At 43.4% G+C, this 18,422-nt stretch overlaps 1 protein-coding gene across 2 annotated transcripts in view; it reads left to right on the top strand.

The window, feature by feature from the left end:
* The first annotated feature begins 8,344 nt into the window (after window positions 1-8,344).
* Window positions 8,345-18,422, top strand: part of TMC5 (transmembrane channel like 5) — a 37,730-nt gene continuing 27,652 nt past the window's right edge. Inside the window, exons 1-5 of one of the 2 annotated variants that reach the window (XM_087815105.1) lie at window positions 8,345-8,518; window positions 8,735-8,841; window positions 8,929-9,394; window positions 11,319-11,476; window positions 13,829-13,915. In XM_087815105.1, coding sequence (XP_087671231.1) covers window positions 8,391-8,518; window positions 8,735-8,841; window positions 8,929-9,394; window positions 11,319-11,476; window positions 13,829-13,915 — 946 coding nt within the window. In that variant the 5' untranslated portion in view covers window positions 8,345-8,390. Of the gene's footprint in view, window positions 9,395-11,318; window positions 11,477-13,828; window positions 13,916-18,422 lie in introns of both variants that reach the window. The other variant, XM_087815104.1, reaches the window with a different exon arrangement.

Genomic DNA, 18,422 nt, shown 5'->3' with positions numbered 1-18,422 from the left:
GAAGCCCCACAACAAAGGATTGTCTGGCCCCGAACGTCAGTAGTGCTGAGAAGGAGAAAACCTAGTTTCACCGTCTCGTTTTTCTATATTAGCATCTTGCACTTGCCTTTTTGCAAGCTGCACTCGGTACTGGGTGTAGTCCAGAGAAAAGGGGAAAATATCAATTTGGGAAATATTTCCAGTTGTCCTGGAGTTACAGTGTGAAAATGAAGAAGCTACTTACCTGTAGCTGTTAGGAATCAGTACAACTACTTGGGGCCCATCTCCAGTAGGAACTGAAAACACTGAAATTGCGAACACTGAAACCAAACAACCTGGCACAGTCACTTCCAGGTCTCTTCCTTGGGGAAGTTTTTGCATGAGCACAAGGAGGCACAGATGGGATGCACACTGATCATTTTAATAGTGAAAAAATGGGAAGTAATACTTTAAAAAGTAAAAATTAATTAAAGAAAGAAAAAATGGGAAGCAGCCTAAATGTCCATCAGTAAGAGAAAGAATAAATACTATGGTCATATAATGGAACAGTGTCCAGCCATTAAGATGAACAAACTTCTAGACTGATGTGTAAACTACTAGCTGTAGTTACTAGAACTACCAATATGGATAGATCTCAAAATCAATTTTGTGTTAAAAAGGCAAGTTGCAGAGCATATGTAGGGTATGAGATAGCCAGCCATAGATACAACTTTTATGCATGAAGCTATAGTATTATCACCTGTTGACACATATGTGTGGCTTCACTAGTTTCCTAGGGCTGCTGTAACGAGGCGCCACATGCTTGTGACTTAAACAACTGAAATTTATTGCCTCACAATTCTGGAGGCTGTAAGTCCAAACGCAAGGAGTTGACAGGGTAATGGGCCCTTTGACACCTTTAGGGGAAGGAACCTCACCTGCCTCTTCCCACTCCTGGTAGCCCCAGACTTCCCTTGTCCTCACAGGGTGTTCTCCCAGTCGGGGTCTGTTCACATATTCCTCCCTCTGTGCACATCTGTGTCCACATTTCCCTTTTCAATAAGCACATCAGTCATGTAGGATTAGGTTAAAACGACCTCCTTTTAACCTGTGTCAAGACTCAAATAAGGTCACGTTCTGAGATGCCAGGGGTTAGGACTTCAATGTATCTTTTTCTGGGGACACAACTCAGCCCCGGACAGTGGTCCAAGTACAAACAGCATGACCTGGAAAGTCTCACACCAAGTGCACGATACGTGGTGGTTCCTGGACAAGAGAAGAAAGTGGGAAGCCGAGGGGCAGAGAGAATGCCAGCTTTACCAGTAATGTTTTATTTCCTTGGTAAAATAAACACAAATCTTGAATTAGTATTTGCTAATACCTGTTCTTTTACTCTTTGTACTTTACTGTACTTTGATTTTTTTTAAGTTATTAAGAGAAATGAAAACAAAAGGGCATGTGAGCCAGCATCTCTCACTTTCGTATGCACCTGACTTCGCTGTACAGCATGAAATGAACTTTTATAGACGTCAAAGTCCTCTGTTTTTCAGGATATGTGGCTCTGCCTGCAGTCAGCAACTGGGAAAATTCAGACTTCAGACCAGTGTCAGAGATTATAACCTTTCATAAATCATCTGCCATCCAGCTCCTATCAAAAGCCAGCCCAGGAGAAGCCCCAGGCGCATCTGACACTGTGGGTGCTCACAACGTCTGCAGGCCAAGCTGGTTTGTGCAGCCTGGATCGGCTTGGAACAAAGTGAGAAAACTAAGGATAGAGGAGTAAGTTTTTATGAAGCTAAATCTATTCCATCAAATGACCTCCTTTCCTTTTGAGTTTGGAACCCTCTCCTTTTTTAAAAAATGTCCATAAAATGTTTTATGAAATAATACTGATCATTAATAATAGAAGATTGTTACCTGTCATTGCTTTTAATGTCCTTACCTAGCACAATAAAATGTTTCTTGCCTGGCTGGGTGTGGCTCAGCGGTTGAGCATCGACCTAGGATCCAGGAGATCGGGGTTCAATTCCTGGTCAGGGCCCATGTCCGAGTTGTAGGCTCGATCCCCAGTCAGGGGCGTGCAGGAGGCAGCCGATCAATGACTCTCTCATCATTGATGTTTCTGTCTCTCTCTCTCCCTCTCTCTTTCTCTCTCTGAAATCAATAAAGATATATATATATATATATATATATATTTTTTTTTTTTTTTTTTTTTTTTAAATGATTCTTACCCTCAAAAAATTTTTAAAAATTTGGTCGATCTTTTAAATCAAATGGGTGGTGGCTCATTAGAACTAGTTAAGAATTTCTATAAAATTACTGTGATCGTTTTGACTATGGATCTTAAATATGCCTGTATCTTATATCCATTTATAGGATTGGAGCTGGCATAAGCAATGATTTCATCTAGGTTGAAAGGTTTAGCTTGCCACTTGCTGACATGACAAAGTTCACCCCTTTAGAAAAAAAATTAAAAGTACACCTGAAGTTAGAATTCATGGCTCTACTTTGCCTCTTACAGGGTGTGGTGTAGCATTTGGTGATCAGGTTTGTTGTTTTATAAGCTACTGGTTTCTCTTTCCTTGTCTTTCAGGTAATAAGTGACCTCAGCAAAATTAACCTTTGCCCAGTTCACAACTGCATGGGCCTGGGGCAGGAGATGGAAAAAGGAGATTAGAGAGAACCATGGCCAGCCATCCTCTGCTGGGACATGTCCACCTAAACCATTCTTTTTTGATAATAGCATGATATTCCATTATGCATATGTGCTGACAGATTTGGCCCATCCCCTGTGGATGGGTTTTTGGGTTGGTTCCAGTTTTTTGTTATTATACACAAAGCTTGGCCTGACACCCCTCAATGACTTCATGGCCCAGTATTTCGTTAGGTCACTTTTGTAGCTTTAGAAAAGAGTTTGTGGGCGGCTTGCCTTGGCTTATGTTGGCTTAAAATTAGCAAAAGTAAGAGGCAGCAGAGATCCAGATAAATAGCCCAAATGTGACCTCATCACCATTATAAAATGTACAGTCAGTCTTCATTTAATATCATCGATAGGTTCTGTGACTTCACATGAAATTATGTGTAACAAAACCAATTTTGCCATAGGCTAATTGACAGAAACAAGAGTTAAGTTCCTACAGTATCTTATTAATGTTATAATCAAATAACATTGAACAAAACAATGTCATTTGAAGACCTGCTATAATTTAATCTTGAATATTCCTGGACTGGCTGAATGACAAATGCGAGGTTGTTATGATCACCCATTCAGACCAGGAGCCCTGCAAGATCAAACAGGGCGTCCACAGCTAACAGCCTTAGAAAGCATATGACTGCGAACCACGGAAACAGCGAAGTGGGGAGCACTAAAGGGGCCCTCCAAAGGAGCGCTCAGAATAGATGGTTCCATGACCCTCTTTAGGAAGGTGCCAGAGCAGTAAAATTTGGAGGAAAAATAAGTATAGTATCCTCTCTGTGCTTTTTCCAGGGCACAAAGCAAAATTATTGCTTTGAAAGGGCAGGATATTTGTTCTTCTAACAGTGAATAGGAAACTCTGAGGAAGGTTCTTAGAAGACCACACCCGCTGTATTTGACTGTTAACACAAGATTATTTCCTTATAGTTATTTCCTCCTCTCTCTCTTTTTAAAATCCTCACCTAAGGGTATTTTTTCCATTGCTTTTTCAGAGAGAGTGGAAGTGGGGGAGAGAGAGAGAGAGAGAAACATCGATGTGAGGGAGACACATGGGTCGGTTGCCTCCCGCACGCTGACGGGCTGGGAATCGGGCCTGCAACCGAGGTATGTGCCGTTGGCCAGAATCGAACCCGGGACCCTTCAGTCTGAGGGCTGACGCTCTAACCACTGGCCAGGGCCCTCCTCCCTCTTCTTTCCCAATTTTTTTCTGTGGGCTTAGCTTTTCGTTTGTTTAGAAATTTGTCCCAGTGCGGGTGATAGTGGTTAAAGCACCATTTGTGCTTGAACTGTGCACAGCAAAAGACTACACAAGCTCCTGTCTAATGACATTAGTAGAACAGAGAACTATGTCAATAAACTTGAAACTAATTGTTGGCTGATCACGTATAACGTCTAGCTACCCATCTATCTCCTTTCTGCTTATCTATCATCTATCTTTGTATCTATGTGTGTGCACTACATGAATATATATGTGAATAAATATATATGAATTGCCCTGCTAGCATGGCCCAGAGGTTGAGCATCAACCTAGGATCCAGGAGATTGAGGTTGGATTCCCGGTCAGGGCACATGCCCAGGTTTCGGGCTCAATCCTCAGCAGGGGGCATAAAGGAGGCAGCCGATCAATGACTCTCTTATCATTGATGTTTCTATCTCCCTCTCCCTCTCCCTCCCTCTGACTCTGAAATCAATAAATATATATATACATACATACATACATATATATATATATGAATGAATAGATTTGTGAAAGATTCTAAACAGATGATGATCTTGTGTCTGTCAAGCTAGGCTAAGCTCTGGCACATCAAGAAACAAGCTCAAAATCTCAATGGGCTTCACACATAAAAGTTTATTTTTTGCTCATAAAAGCTACTTTGGGTTCATGGAGTCGGAGGTGGGCTGTGCTCCATGTAGTCATGCAGGAACCCAGGCTGATGAGTGGGACCCTGTCTGAAATGTCACTGGTTGCCTTGGCAGGGAAAAAAGAAGGCAAAGGGTTGTGTTTTGGCTCTTAAATGCTTTGGTTTGGAAGTGTCACAGTCACTTATGCTCACAGCCCATTGGCCTGAAATAGCCATATACCAGTGCCTTACTGCAGGGTGGCTGCTTGTCTCCTCACAGTGACCTGGAGGGGACTCCAGAGCCTCCTCCCCACTCTACTCCTGCTGCTTGTCCTGAAATTGCTAGAGCTTCTGAGCTCTTTGCTGGCGACACTGAGCCCTGGCTTTGTTATGTGGTTACCTGATCCCTTTGGAAGGGTTCTTGTGATATATTCTTCTCAGAAATGTATCCTGGGAAGAGGTGTGGCCCTCTCGAAAAACTGGTATACTTCCTCTTTTACACAAGTAGTGAGTATTAGATAACCTGTCATGATTACTTTCAATTTGGGTTAATAAGCTCACAGCAAAATTTAGTTAGAACCCTCCATCAACCTAGGAATTTTGTAGAACTGCTTCTTCCTTTGCCTGATTTTAAAACATTTCCTTATGGCTTTAATCATGACCTGGTTGAGTGCATGATTTCATTGTCTACCAACCCTCTATCTCTTTTGGAAGTTTCCAGATTTACATTACACATAAATTAAAATATTGGTAAAAAAAATATCTTCCATTCAGGGAATGCTTCCTTGGTGCCAACTGCTTTATGTGCCTTTTCTCATTCATTCCTTACAACAACCCTCTGAGGTATAATTGTCAGCATTGGGTGAGTGAGGAAACAGACTCAGTGAGGCCAAGTGTCTCATCCAAGTCCACACAGCCAGCAGATGGAAATTAAACCCAGTTCTACCCAGTGCCGAGGGCTGGGTTCCTAACCGCTTTTATTTTATAGTATCACATAGACAGATGATTTAATTCAGGTGATGGGTCCTGTCCTCACCTAGCTTTTGTTTTTATTGTTCAGATTTTCTGTGATATATATATATATATATGAAAATTGGAAATGTTTGTGAGCCAAAAATCTTTCATTTTTTAAAACTGGTATAGTGGCCTCTTAGGGAAATAGAAGATTTTATATTATAGCTTTTGGTTTAGGTCTTTAAAAAAATTTTTTTAAATTAAGAAGTAATATATTTACAGAGATATACACAACTCTTAAGTGTACTTGATGAGTTTACACACACACACACACACACACACACACGCACACACATACCCCCAGGTAACAGCACCTAGATCAAAATATAGAACATTTCCAGCACCCTAGAGTCTTCCTCACATCATTTTCCATCTCCTCCCTTCCCCAAGCTAATTGCTATTCTGGCTTATATCACCATTTACTAGTTTGCCTGTTCTTGAACTTTGTGTAAACATTACACAATGTTTACTCTTTTGTGTCTGACTCTCACTTGTCATTACCTCTGTGAGATGCATCCACGTTGTTGCATGTAGCAGGAGTTCAGTCTTGGTTCCTGCTGTGTAGTATTTCGTTTTAGGATTAGCCACAATTTATTTACTAATTCTGCTGTTGAGTGACATTTGGGTTGTTTTCAATTTCTGGCACTTATGAAAAAAAGTTAACATTCTTGTTACCTTTTGGTGGATATACTAATTTCCTTTGGGCTGGTATTGTTCCACCTGTTTTTATTTTTTTTCATTTAGTAGGTATCATTTGGCTTGTTAGATTTACTAGCTCAGGGTTTTGTAGGCCGTGGAAGTACTAGACTATAAATATGTTAATATCTAGTCTTATAATAAGGAAATGAATGGGTTCAATTTCCATCTTATGAAAAATAATTAGCAACAAAGCATAGTATTTAATCTCCAGAGCACTCACAGTTTGTGTAGAAGTTTGTTTGCAAAACTTGGCATATTAGTCAGAATTCTCTTTCATTTGCAAATTACAGAAACCCAACTTAAAATAACTTAAGCCAAAAAGGGAATGTAATGAATCAAGTATTCAGTGGTCATCTGCTTTCAGGCATGGCTGAATTCAGGTGCTTAAATAATGTCATCAGCATTTGATTTCTATTTCTATATATCTCTTGGCTCTGCTCTCTTCTCTGTTGTCACCGGAGAGCTTCTCTCTTCCCAACGTGTCTGACCAAACTCCCAGAATTGAATCTTTTTGGTTATGACCCTGGCCCAGTCACTGTGGCCAGAAAGAAAATCATTCTGACTGGTTCATATGTCCACACCTGGACTGAGAGTAGGGATGTTACTCAAGGAAAAATGTTTCCATAAAAGAGAGAAATGGAAGCTGGGCAGAAACAAAATAAAGAAAAATGGACTTCCACTGTGCTGAGAAATAGGGAATTGGAAAATGAACATTCTAGGACTATAGGTGATGTCAGAAGGTTAATTGTTTTTAGCTCTGATTACTCAACAGAAAGTCTAATCATCTTCGTTTGCATAGAGATAAACTTGTAAACATCAGCTGAACTTTGAAAATGGTCTACTTCCATTTTTCAAAGGCATCACCATTCTAATGCTTGCTTGCCTGGAGATATTTTTGTCTTTTATTTTTCTTGCTTTTCACCGTTCCCATTTCGGTTCAGTCCACAGATCTTATTGATTCTTCCTTTAGATTTTCTCCCCTACTTTTTTTTTTTTTACTGTCCCTACTGACACCACATCAACAGTTCCAGGCTTACAATCTATCCCTGGAGCAACCCTAGTGACAAAAACACATCTTTCCCTGTTACTCTAGTCAAAGTCTTAGAAGACTGAATTGGGTTATGTGCCTATTCCTGAACACCATGGGGCCAAGGGCATGGGGGACACTGATGGGCCACACCTGGCTCATGTGACCATCCTGGGTATCAGGAATGCCATCAGCTCTTCCTGTATCACCTGGACCAAGAGTGGAGGAGGGGCATTTTCCCAGAAGAAAATAATGGCATTGGTGCCAAAAGCAGGGGAAATGGGTAATAGGCAAGTATTAGCAACAGATACCCAGCACACTTATAAATTAAAACTTCAACACTTCTGATTTCAAAGTATGCTGTGCCTATAGATTAGAGCTCATGGAACTCCTAAAATCATATTTTCAAACTGGAAGGGATGGTACCAATTGTCTCCTTACCCAAATCCTCTAGTTGCCATTAACCATTCTTCCTTTGGGCACTCATACTAATTTATGCTGTGTACCCTAGAACTGCTAGTGCAGTCAGAGTGCTCAAAAAGTCCCTGTTCCTTCCAATCTTTTGGTTCATTGCACCCCACCCTCCCAACCGAGAGATTACATTGGTCAAGATATAAGTTTGGCCACATGCATTGGAAACAAAAAAAACAGTGGCTTGTATAAGATAAATGTTTCTTTTTTCTTTACATAAAAGCCCAGCTGATATGTCAGCACTGATCTGTGACATCATCAATAACCCAGGCTTCTTCCTCTGTTGTGCTGCTGTCCCCGGGGGGGGGGGGCTGCCTCTGTGTCATTTCCACATTCCAGCCCACAGGAAGCAAGGACTGAGAAGGGAGGAGTGCCGCTCCCCTGCAGCAGCACAGCCTGGCAGTTGTATATGTGTCTTCTGCTCACATCCCACTGACCACACTAATGGACACACCTAGGTGCACAGGAGGCTGGGAAACACAGGCTTTACTCTGGGCAGCTGTGCACCCAACTATGAAAGACAGGAAGACAAATACTGGAATATAACCAGCAACCTCTGTAGGTAAGAAGGGAAAACATCTGACCTTTTCCTTCCTTTTTGTTTTTCAGATTTAAAAAAAGATCCCTGAGTAACACAAATGCAGGAACAGTTGAACCTCTAGGGTAAAGGATCTGTAGCAGCATGTCTGCCTACTACAGGAACAGCGGATATGAAGAAGATCCAGATTACCCGGACTACTCAAGGTCTCAGAGCTACACACGGGGGGATTTGAAAACTCAGGGCTATCCAGATTCTCTAGGTCCTCTGAACAACTCCGATGACTCCAGAACCAGGAGGAACCTATACTCTTCAGACTCCAGAACAAGTCCAGACTACCCCCGGTCTCTTGCAGAACCAGATTACCCTGGATCTTTGAGTAATCCAGATTATCCTGGCACCAGAAACAGTCTGTACTCTGCAGGCTCCAGAAGAAATCCAGACTATCCCCGGTCTCTTGCAGAACCTGATTATCCTGGGCCTCGAAGTAATTCAGACTACCCTGCCACCAGGAGCAATCCATACTCTTCAGGCTCCAGAAGAAGTTCAGGCTATCCCACGTCTCTGGCAGAGCCAGATTATCCTGGATCTCAGAGTAATCCAGACTATCGTAGCACCAGGAGCAACCCATACTCTGCAGGCTCCAGAAGGTCAGACTATTCCACACCTCTGGCAGAGCCAGATTTTATCGGATCTTGGAGCAATCCATACCATCCAGGCTCATTCAAAGAGCCAGACTACCCTGAATCTCAGCGAAACTCTGACTTTGCAGGTTCCAGAAGCAGTAGAAACTATGTGGCCTCCAGAACAAATCCTGATTACCTTGGCTCCTTGGGAGAACCAGACTACCCTGGAGCTCAGGGAAACGCTAACCATCCTAGCCCCAGAGTCAATTCCAACCATCCAGGCTCTAGAAGGAATCGAGAATATGCTGGCTCTAGAATCAAACCATACATCGACACCTTTGGAGAACCTGATTATCCAGGTGCTGAGAATCAACTTTACTCTCCAAACTTTTTAGGGAAACCAGACTATCTTGGTGCTGAAGACTATCAGAACTCTCCAAATTTTGGGGGGGAGCCTGATTACCCAAATGCTGAGGATAGTCGTGATTATGGTTCTTCTGAGACGCCGGGAATGACCAGGGGGTAAGTGCAGGCATCTCTTTCTACTGGGGGTTCGGAGGGGCTGAGTCAATGAAGCTTGGTTGCCATTGTTTGGGTAAGGGACGCATATGGTGGTTTTTGTGACCTGAAGTTGTGGTGATACTTTCATACCTACCTGTAGACCTCACCTGGGCCATGGACTCTCAGACTGAGCCTTTAAGCTTTTACCTGAACATAATCTTTCATCACCTTTTGCTTGGGTCACATCCTCCCCAGTCTCCACTTGGTATCCAATCCCTGCAAAACATTTAGATCCCCACTGTTTTGAACTGCTACTTTGCAGGTCAACGACTTGGTAGGATTAAGACTTGATAGTTATGAACCCAAATATTTTAACCAGAAGTATATCAACAGGAATACATAGCAATAAAGAAAATTTTTTGAAGATCTAACTCCATGAACTCAATTCTTCAATTGCTTACCTTTATAGCTGAGCTATAAAAAAAAGCTTTAATCTTCCATCAATTTTTGGTCATTAAATTTTACTAGGTGAAGTTCTGGGCCTTACAATGCTAGTTTGGGTGACTTAGTTCTACCAATTCTAATTTTTCCTGGGTCAAAATGTTTAATGTCCATGTTGCCAACAAGATGTGACTCTTTAGTAAGGTTTTTTAAAAAAAATCAATAACAAGCCCTAGCCGGTGTGGCTCAGTTGGTTGGAGTGTCATCCCCTACACCAAAAAGGTTGCGGTTCAGTTCTGGTCAGGACACATACCTAGGTTGCGGGTTCGAGCCTCAGTTGGGGCATGTACAGGAGGCCATTGATTGATGTTTTTCTCTCACCTCAATGTTTTTCTCTTTCTTCCTCTCTCTCTAAAAAATTAATAAAAACATATCCTCTGGTGAAAATTTTTAAAAATCAATAACAAATTTTAACCATGTGAAAGTCTAACCAGTATGAGTCTCATTTTGCATATACTGTTTCTACTAAGTAATATTTATGAAATCAACAAAAACTAATAGCTTGTATTTATCTCAGGGAACAAGGATATGGGATTTGGGTGTGTAGCAGGGTCAAAATGTCTTCAGGTTCTGAATAGTCGGGTTAACACGACCAGGTCAAAATGTCCTCCATGTCTTGCCCCGCTGCCTGATTCATCATTCCAAAATACACTTCTGACCCTGTCATTCCTTTGCTTCTTAACTTCCACAAGTCTCTACAACCTTTGGGGGAAAGCCCAAGCCTGGGGAAACATTTCAAAATGAGAATGCACTGGGCTAATTATAAGATGCCAGCCAAAGACCAGCCTAACTTGACCTCCTTTCTCTCCTATCCCTTCTGTACCTTAACCTTACAATCGAGGTCAGTGGTTCTTGAACTTGGCTGAGCCTTAGAATTACCTGATCACCTGGGGAGCTTTAAAAACAATACAGCTGACTGGGCCCAACTTTCAGAGCTTCTGATTTCATTGTCTCGGTGGGACTTGGAAATTGATAGATACATAAAAGTGAGAACCATTGTTAATTGATTTAAATGACCCAGGTTAATTGATTTTCATGCCATTCCCTTTCAGCACTTTCTGGTCTCACGCCTTTATTTCTGCTGGTCTTCATCCTAGGAATGTCCTCCTCATAACTTTTTATGTATGAATTAATCCTTCCAATACAGCTTAGATGTAGATTTTCCCCCAAACTCCTGGCCAGAATTCTTCTCTTGTTCCTCCGAACTACTCGGGCCTATAATACAAGTTGCTACTTGTATTATAATTGTTTATGGTGGTTTCTAAGACACTCTACCAGACTGTATTACAAATTCCTTGAGGGTAGACATCTCCCAGCCCATGCCTAACACATGGATGGCATTCAGTTGGCATTTGTGGAATAAATGGATGGACAGATAGATGGATTGATGACTGTCCTTACCATGCTACTGGATGGATATTAATCCATAATTTTGGAATTTCAGGGTGCTCGGCAGAACATCTTCAATCCAGCCCTCATTTCGTCATGGGGGTGTCAGTCCCTTGGGCTTGACTGCAAGGGCGAATGAAGATTACCCTGAAAACATTGAAATGAAATCCATGGAGATGGCAAGTCCATATGGCCACCCTCGCGATGGCTATGGTAAGCATTTATTAAGATGAGGATCACATCCTGGGGAGAAAGTAAAATTCAGTGGACTTAGAGCAGCAATCGCTAAAGATCTACTGTAATAGAAGAATTGGTTTATCCCTCCCCACTCAAGCCCGCACCTTACAGGGACTGAGAACTCGATGTCTAGAGAATAAGCAGTCTCATCAGCCATCAGAGCAGGCCAGGGAGGGGCTGTGCTCACCTGGGTGGCCGGCGTTCGGGTCCGATGCCTTGCAGTTACGTGGGAATGTGGGTAAAGTGTGGCCAGATCCTCAGATTTTTCTAAAGAAGTAAGAAATCTTTGTTTTTACATGAAACCCCTGATTTTTACATACTCTGAAATAATAATAGAAAAGTAAAAACACTGAGCTGGGCAAACCAAATCACTGGTGGGCTGAATTCAGTTTGTGTGCTGCCGGTGGCCAGCTTTAGTCCAGCGCATCCTAAAGGTGTCAGCCAGTCAGCACCTGCGTATTCAAAACCTGCTGGGAGGCGAGGGGAGGAAGGGGCAGCTCTGTCCTCAAGTTACTTAAAGCCTAAGTGGGTAGGTGACACAGGCACAGTAAGACTAAAGAAAATTAGCGAGCAGACTATTAATATGTGAAAAATCACATCATCTTCAGAATCTGCTGTGTGTAAAGGTTTGGCTCTGGGAGGCAAAGGAAATTCTACCCGTTTCTTATCTTGTCGGAGGAAAAAGGGACTTGTTACTGACAGAGGAAGCCAGTTTATTACACGTAAGTCAATGTTCTAGGTATTTAGAGCCCCCAGGGCCAAGAAAAGGGAGGGAGCGTTCAGCCAAGAACAGAATGAGGGACCCAAGTGCTGGTTGGAGCAGATGGAGGATTGCTCAGCCCTGAAGGGCAGATGGGGAAAGCTGGAAGCAGGCAGAGAGGAGGGGATGGGAGGCATTGCCGTGCACTAATGAACACCACCAACTGTTACACATTTGCACGGAAAACATTCATTTGGGCTATTCCCAACCTTATGCCATGCATTATCAGTGGGGCAAAATCAATCCCAAGGGATGAGATTTTATTTTTAAAGGCCAGAAAAAACTTCCTCTTTTTTATATATAAAGCACAGATACACATGCTGTCTATGAACAGATATACAGTCTAATATATAGTCTCTCCGTGGTATTAACATTTCATGGGGGAGGGCAATGGGGAAGAAATGTCTAAAAAGACACCTTATGGGTCAATAGTGAAAAAAGATATTATCTCTGTTTTGAGACTAAGATATTGAAGCTCATAGAGCTTAAGTAACTTGCCCAAGGGCACGGCACACAGCCAATAAGTAGCAAAACTGGGAACTGATCCTTGGTGAGAAGTTTCAGAGCCTCTTACAATGTAATTTTGTGCAAGTCACCAACAAAACATGCTCCATTTCCTCTGTTGAGAAGTTGAGCCTTTAATGTTTACCATGGGTTGAATAAAAAGATATTGAAATGTGACTCTGCCCGTAAGAAAAACATGTCATGTTTGAAATTCATTTATGCATTTACACATCTGAGGATCTGGCCACACATAAAATGCTAAGAAGGAACCTCTAGAAACATCTAGACTTTTTGGGGTTTTTTTGCTTAACTTTTAAAAAAACTAAGACTATTTTTTAAGTTTTAGGTTCACAGTAAAACTGAGGGGAAGGTAACAGAAATGTCCCATATATCCCCAGTCCCCACATATATAGCCTCCCCCATGATCAAGATCCCCCCCGGACTGGTACATTTGTTACAATCAATGGACCTACATTGACACACCGTTATCACCCAAAGTCCATAGTTTATATCAGCGTCCCCTCTTGGTGTTGCACATTCTATGGATTGGAACAAATGAATAATGAATGACATGTATCCACCATCATGGTATCATACAGAATATTTTCCCTAGCCTAAAACCCCTTGGGGCTCCACCTATTCATCCCTCCCTCCTAGACAAGTATTTTTCAAACTCTGGGCTGTAACCCATTAACAAGTCGTGAAATCAATTTTCAGAAATGGAATAGAAAAGAATAAGAATATATCGAGTGCTATTTATGTAGTCAAGCTAAATATAGTTTTGTGAAACTTGTTTTTTTAGTTATGCATCTGTAGGCATATCCTGGATCTCAGTGTAACAATTATTTTTAACTGTGGCTTATGGTCAAATGAAAACCATCAATCAAGGCTGTTTGTATTTAACAGCATTGTTTTTGTATTTTTGTCCTATTTTTCACCCAAGTGCTTAATCATTAGTCTGTTAGAACCCTGAGGTCAAGGTCTCAGTCTTACTGACCACTGTGTGCTCAGTAATATCTAGTGTGGTGGGATTAATGGTGATGTCTCCTGCCTCTTTGTTCCAGTGAACCCTGCTTATGTGGGTGAAAGTAGCCCGGGCCCAGCTTTTGGAAACTCACCATCTGGAAGTGATTGGCACAAGTCACCCCAAGGTAAGGTTTAAGTGAACAGTGACCAAAAATTCAACACTGGAGAAGGAACGTTCAAGCAATGCAGACATAGCCATTTCCTCTTAGCCTCTGGTGTGATACGAAGAGTACTTTCTAAATTTACCATAAAGAGGTTTTCTTTTAGACATGCAGAATTTTTTCTCTTCTGGATATCAAGGTGGCTTCATTAGGACTCTTCTGGTTGCAAGTGACAGAAACCTAAGCCACACTGGCCCAAAGTGAATTTATTGGCATGTGCGTGGGGAAGGATATGGGGGAAACAAAGAATTAAAGGTAGAATTACCTTCCAGCACCTGTACAGTGCCTGGCACATAGCCGGTGCTCAGATATTTGTTGAATTAATTTGTTGAATGAGTTACAGGAACCAGGGCCTCTGCGTCTGAAGCCACGGGTTTAGTGCCACCTGGACTCTCTTTTTCTCCATCTGTTTCTCACCTGTGCCTGACTCAGCTTCTCTTTAAGCTTCGCCTCATAGTCACACCTTCTCCACAGGCCAGAGAGCATGACCAGTGGCAGGCTTAGATACATACCCTCAGCTCAGCAACCTCATTAGAAAGTCTTCCTTCCTCCCTGGGCCTGTTAGTCAATGATGAGGAACGACTCTGCCCAGCACTCTTTGGGGCCACGTGCACACACACGGACTAATTATTTTTAGCATAGAAAAGAAGATTGGGTCCCATGTTCATCCTGTGGTGAATACGTCTGGTGGTGAGGTGGCAGTGCCTTGATCAACTTTTTTCTGAATCATCATACAGTTATTAATGATAGTGGACTGTAGAAGCAGTTGCACTGGGGAAAGACAGAAGGCTTTGAAATCAGTCAGGAAGCTTTGTAATGACCACTGTGTGTCACAATGAAAGTCTGATCAGAGGCAGAGACCAAAAAATAAAAAGGGAGCAACAGAGGAGAGAGGCCAGGGAATCCTGGAACCTAGAGGCAAATCTGTGAATAAGAACCCAACCCATGGCCTCCTCCATATAACACCGCAAACTGAGGGGCCCTATGACTCAAAGCTACAGTATCTCCCACCTTCAGGCCATCTAGCCTGTACGATAAAATTTAGCCACATTTTTGAGAACCTTCTCAAGGAGTTGTATCTTCCACGGGGTTAGCTGTTGCCACTTACGAGGGAAAGCCATGGGGACATAAATGATCTCCATTCGGTTCCCACTGGAGCAGAGAATGGCCTTAAGTATTGGGGAAAAGAAATGTCTTTAAACTTCATCAGACTGCTCTATCTTGCCAGCCTGAGGTTTGGGGCTTCTGGTAAAAGAGGCGCCCCCAGAAAACAGAGAGAAGTAAAGAAATGGAGGACTCAAAGATGAACCTGGCTTTCTCTACCATTTTGCTTTGAGTTGTTTCTGATTCTCAAATCATGTACAATTAATTGGAGAACAGCCTCCAGATAAAGGGTCATTTGATGGATTATGCTATGTACCCAAGGAAGTACCTGGCACCTAGTAGGTACACATAAATATTCACTCTTATAGATGAATGAGTGATACATCAACATCTTGTAACAGGAAGGGGCCAGGGGGACGTGATTAGAGGCCCTGCTTTGGGGACAGACAGACCTAGGTTTGCCCTGCTGCTTACTGCTTTTGTGACCTTAGTTTTCTTAGCTATAAAATGAGGTTCATTGTTGTGTCTACTTCATAGGGTGCTGAGGAAAATTAAATGATATACTCTCTTTAAAGTGCTTGTCCTGCTGTAATGGCAGGTGTTGTTACTGTCAGTTATCGTTGGCGGGCAGACTAGAGTTCTAGTCCAGTCCTGCCATTAATCAGTGTGAGGAGGAGGAGGGTCAGTTCATTTCTCTGCACCTCAGTTTCTCCGATTATTAAATAAACAGCTTGGCTGAGGCGATTTCCAAATCAGGTCAGCGAGATAGGAATTGTGTTCGGGTGCCTGGCACTGAAATTGGCCCGTGGCTTAGCAACACAGATTTATTTTCTCATGTAACAGGAAGTGAGGAAGGGAGTCCGAGTCTGCACAGCAGCTCTGCCCATATGCTCTCAAGGACTGAGGCTCCTTCTATAGGTTTTTCTCCACCATCCTTAGCCGGTGAATGTTTGTCCTCTTGTTTTCAATATGGTGGCCCCTGGTCAGGTGAAACCAGGCAAACTGTCACCTTTTAGAGGGCATTCCTGGACGCCACATGCCTCATTGGCCAATATGGGGTCACAGGTCCACCCTTGGCCACAACTGAGACGGTTGTAACCGAGCACAGACCCTGTGCAGGAAAGGAGACCCCTGCTGGCAGAATAAAAATAGAGAACAGATATTGGGAGGCAGACAAACATCAGGGTGGCCCCCAAGGCAATCAGGAGATACTAATGGTTTCACTATAAACCCACCTGGATTTATATAGGCATATAAAATTATGAAGATAAAATATAAGTTTTAGGCCAGAGACACCAAATTAAAAAGAAAACCCGGCCCTTTGATGGTGAGTCATTTAGAAGAATCTCTGCCTTCTGTTTCTAGAACCCCATTGTCTTGGATGAAGGGTTCTGTTTCCTCTTTCTTGCCCAGCTATGGAGACAGAGCTCTCTGCAGGGAAACACACCTCCTCCTAGGAGACGCAGCTAGTGTAGATGTGAGGAGTTAGTTACCTTGTGATTTGTGTGGGGCTGGCTTTGACAGTCTCATCCTGGCGTTTTAAAAAATGTGAATGGAGCATCCCTCTGTGATGTTGTCACTTTGGTGGTTCTCGCCATCGCCTCTGTGACAGCTGCGTAAGGTCTGTGGAAGCCCGTCCCAGGGCAGGATTAGGCTTGGAGGGGGCGAAAGATGCTGTCTGGTGACCAAGTGAATGAAATCATCATTGATGTTGAGAATGTTCCATCGGGGGCCCAAAGCCACCTATCCTCAAATCTGAATGTCCCGGCAAAGTTGCTGGTGAACTCGAGCTTCGGCACGGTCTCATCCAGATCCGACATCGATGTGACAGGCTCTCAGATTTTCAGCCTCCAGAATGACAAAAAGGCCAAGCAGTTGCTACACTTTGCATCGCCTTTGAATGAAGCGTTTTCTCAGACCCGTCGTAGCCCAGACAGTGTGGACATGGACACGCCTTGTGCTTCACATGAAGACATTCAAGGTAGTAAGACCCTGGGGCAAAGGAGCAAAGGCAGCCTCCAAGGGGTCCCCAGAGTTCTTTAGTTTTAAGGCATCAAGTAGGCTGAAGGTTTGTTAGATGACCTGGGGATATTAGGGACCAAGGAAGGGGTCACTTTGAGAGTATTTATCACCTAAGAAGGAGGTGACATAGAGCAGGCTGATTTCGTGTGCCTGGCTCTCGCCTTCTCATTTCCATCTGCTTGATGAGGAAACTGAGGCTCAGGCAAATGAAGTGATCTGGCAGACCTGGGGCCCAAATGCAGGTCTGTCTGATTCCCAAGCCTGATCCCTTAGCCACCCTCCGGTTCTGCTTCGGCCCGATTCCTTCCCGCCTTGGATTCGGCCGCACAGGATGCCTGTTGCTGCCAAGTGCGCCATGAGACCAGGTCCTACTGAGCTGCGACCTCCCTGCCTCTCTGCTCCAGAGGTCAAACACTGTTTGATCTTTTAGATGCTGTTTCTGTTTCAGTCCATAATACCCCAGGCATAAAGTCCAGCCTCTCTCCATGATTTCTAAGGGGGGGGAAATCCACTCACACCAAAGCATCTTGTGGCTTTAGCCCCTTAAATGAAAATTGGGGTGTCTCCTGTCAGGCTGCTGTCCCCTCAAGCCTGTTTATGTTCTCGCCCCTCCTTCTCTTCTCTTTATGTCTGAGAAAGAGACACGAATTCCTCATCCCAGTGATTGGTGACCCTCCCCTGGGAACTCACTCCACCTCGATTGCAGGAATGTCATTAAAGTGAGAGGTTCTGGCGCAAGAGCTTGACCAGGGAGCCAGCCTGCTCCCCAGGTTGTGGCCCCAGCTGGCTTCCTCGCTGTTAGGAGATGGTAACAGCACTTCCAGGCGTCATATGTGGACACAACAACATTCAGGAAAAGAAGGATGTCTTTCCTTGTGCTTTGAGTTTTGCTTTTTTGGGAAGGAAGAAACCTTTGCCAAGAAGCTCCTCCACAGGCCACCCCTCACAGGACATTGGTCAACATCTTGTCACAAGCCTGTGTCTAAATCGGTCACCTGCAAGGGGACAGGACCTTCAGGATTGGCTTGGACTCATCAGGACCTGTCCCCTGTGCCTAGAGATGGGTCCCACCCTGCAGAAGCTCAGGGCCATGGGAGAAACAAAAATCTGGATTCTATTGAAAAGGAGAGATGACTTTGGGGTAGGCCACCAACATTATCTGCCACACTGACCCAAAATGTGATCACCAGTTGTTAGGAGAAGAGATGGGGAAGTCATTTTGGGTAGGAGAGCATCTGGCGTCAGTCAGGCACTGCAAGATGCTTGGGCTTGGAATCCAGGGGGCAAGAGAAGTGATGTGGGATATTAAAGTGAGGGATATTAATGTGCAAGGTGTTGTCGTGGA

Source organism: Miniopterus natalensis, chromosome 3, assembly GCF_054644295.1.
Source record: "Miniopterus natalensis isolate mMinNat1 chromosome 3, mMinNat1.hap1, whole genome shotgun sequence".
Taxonomy (NCBI): Eukaryota; Metazoa; Chordata; class Mammalia; order Chiroptera; family Miniopteridae; genus Miniopterus; species Miniopterus natalensis.
Note: the sequence above shows the minus strand (reverse complement) of the source record. Positions and strands in the feature narration are given on the sequence as shown.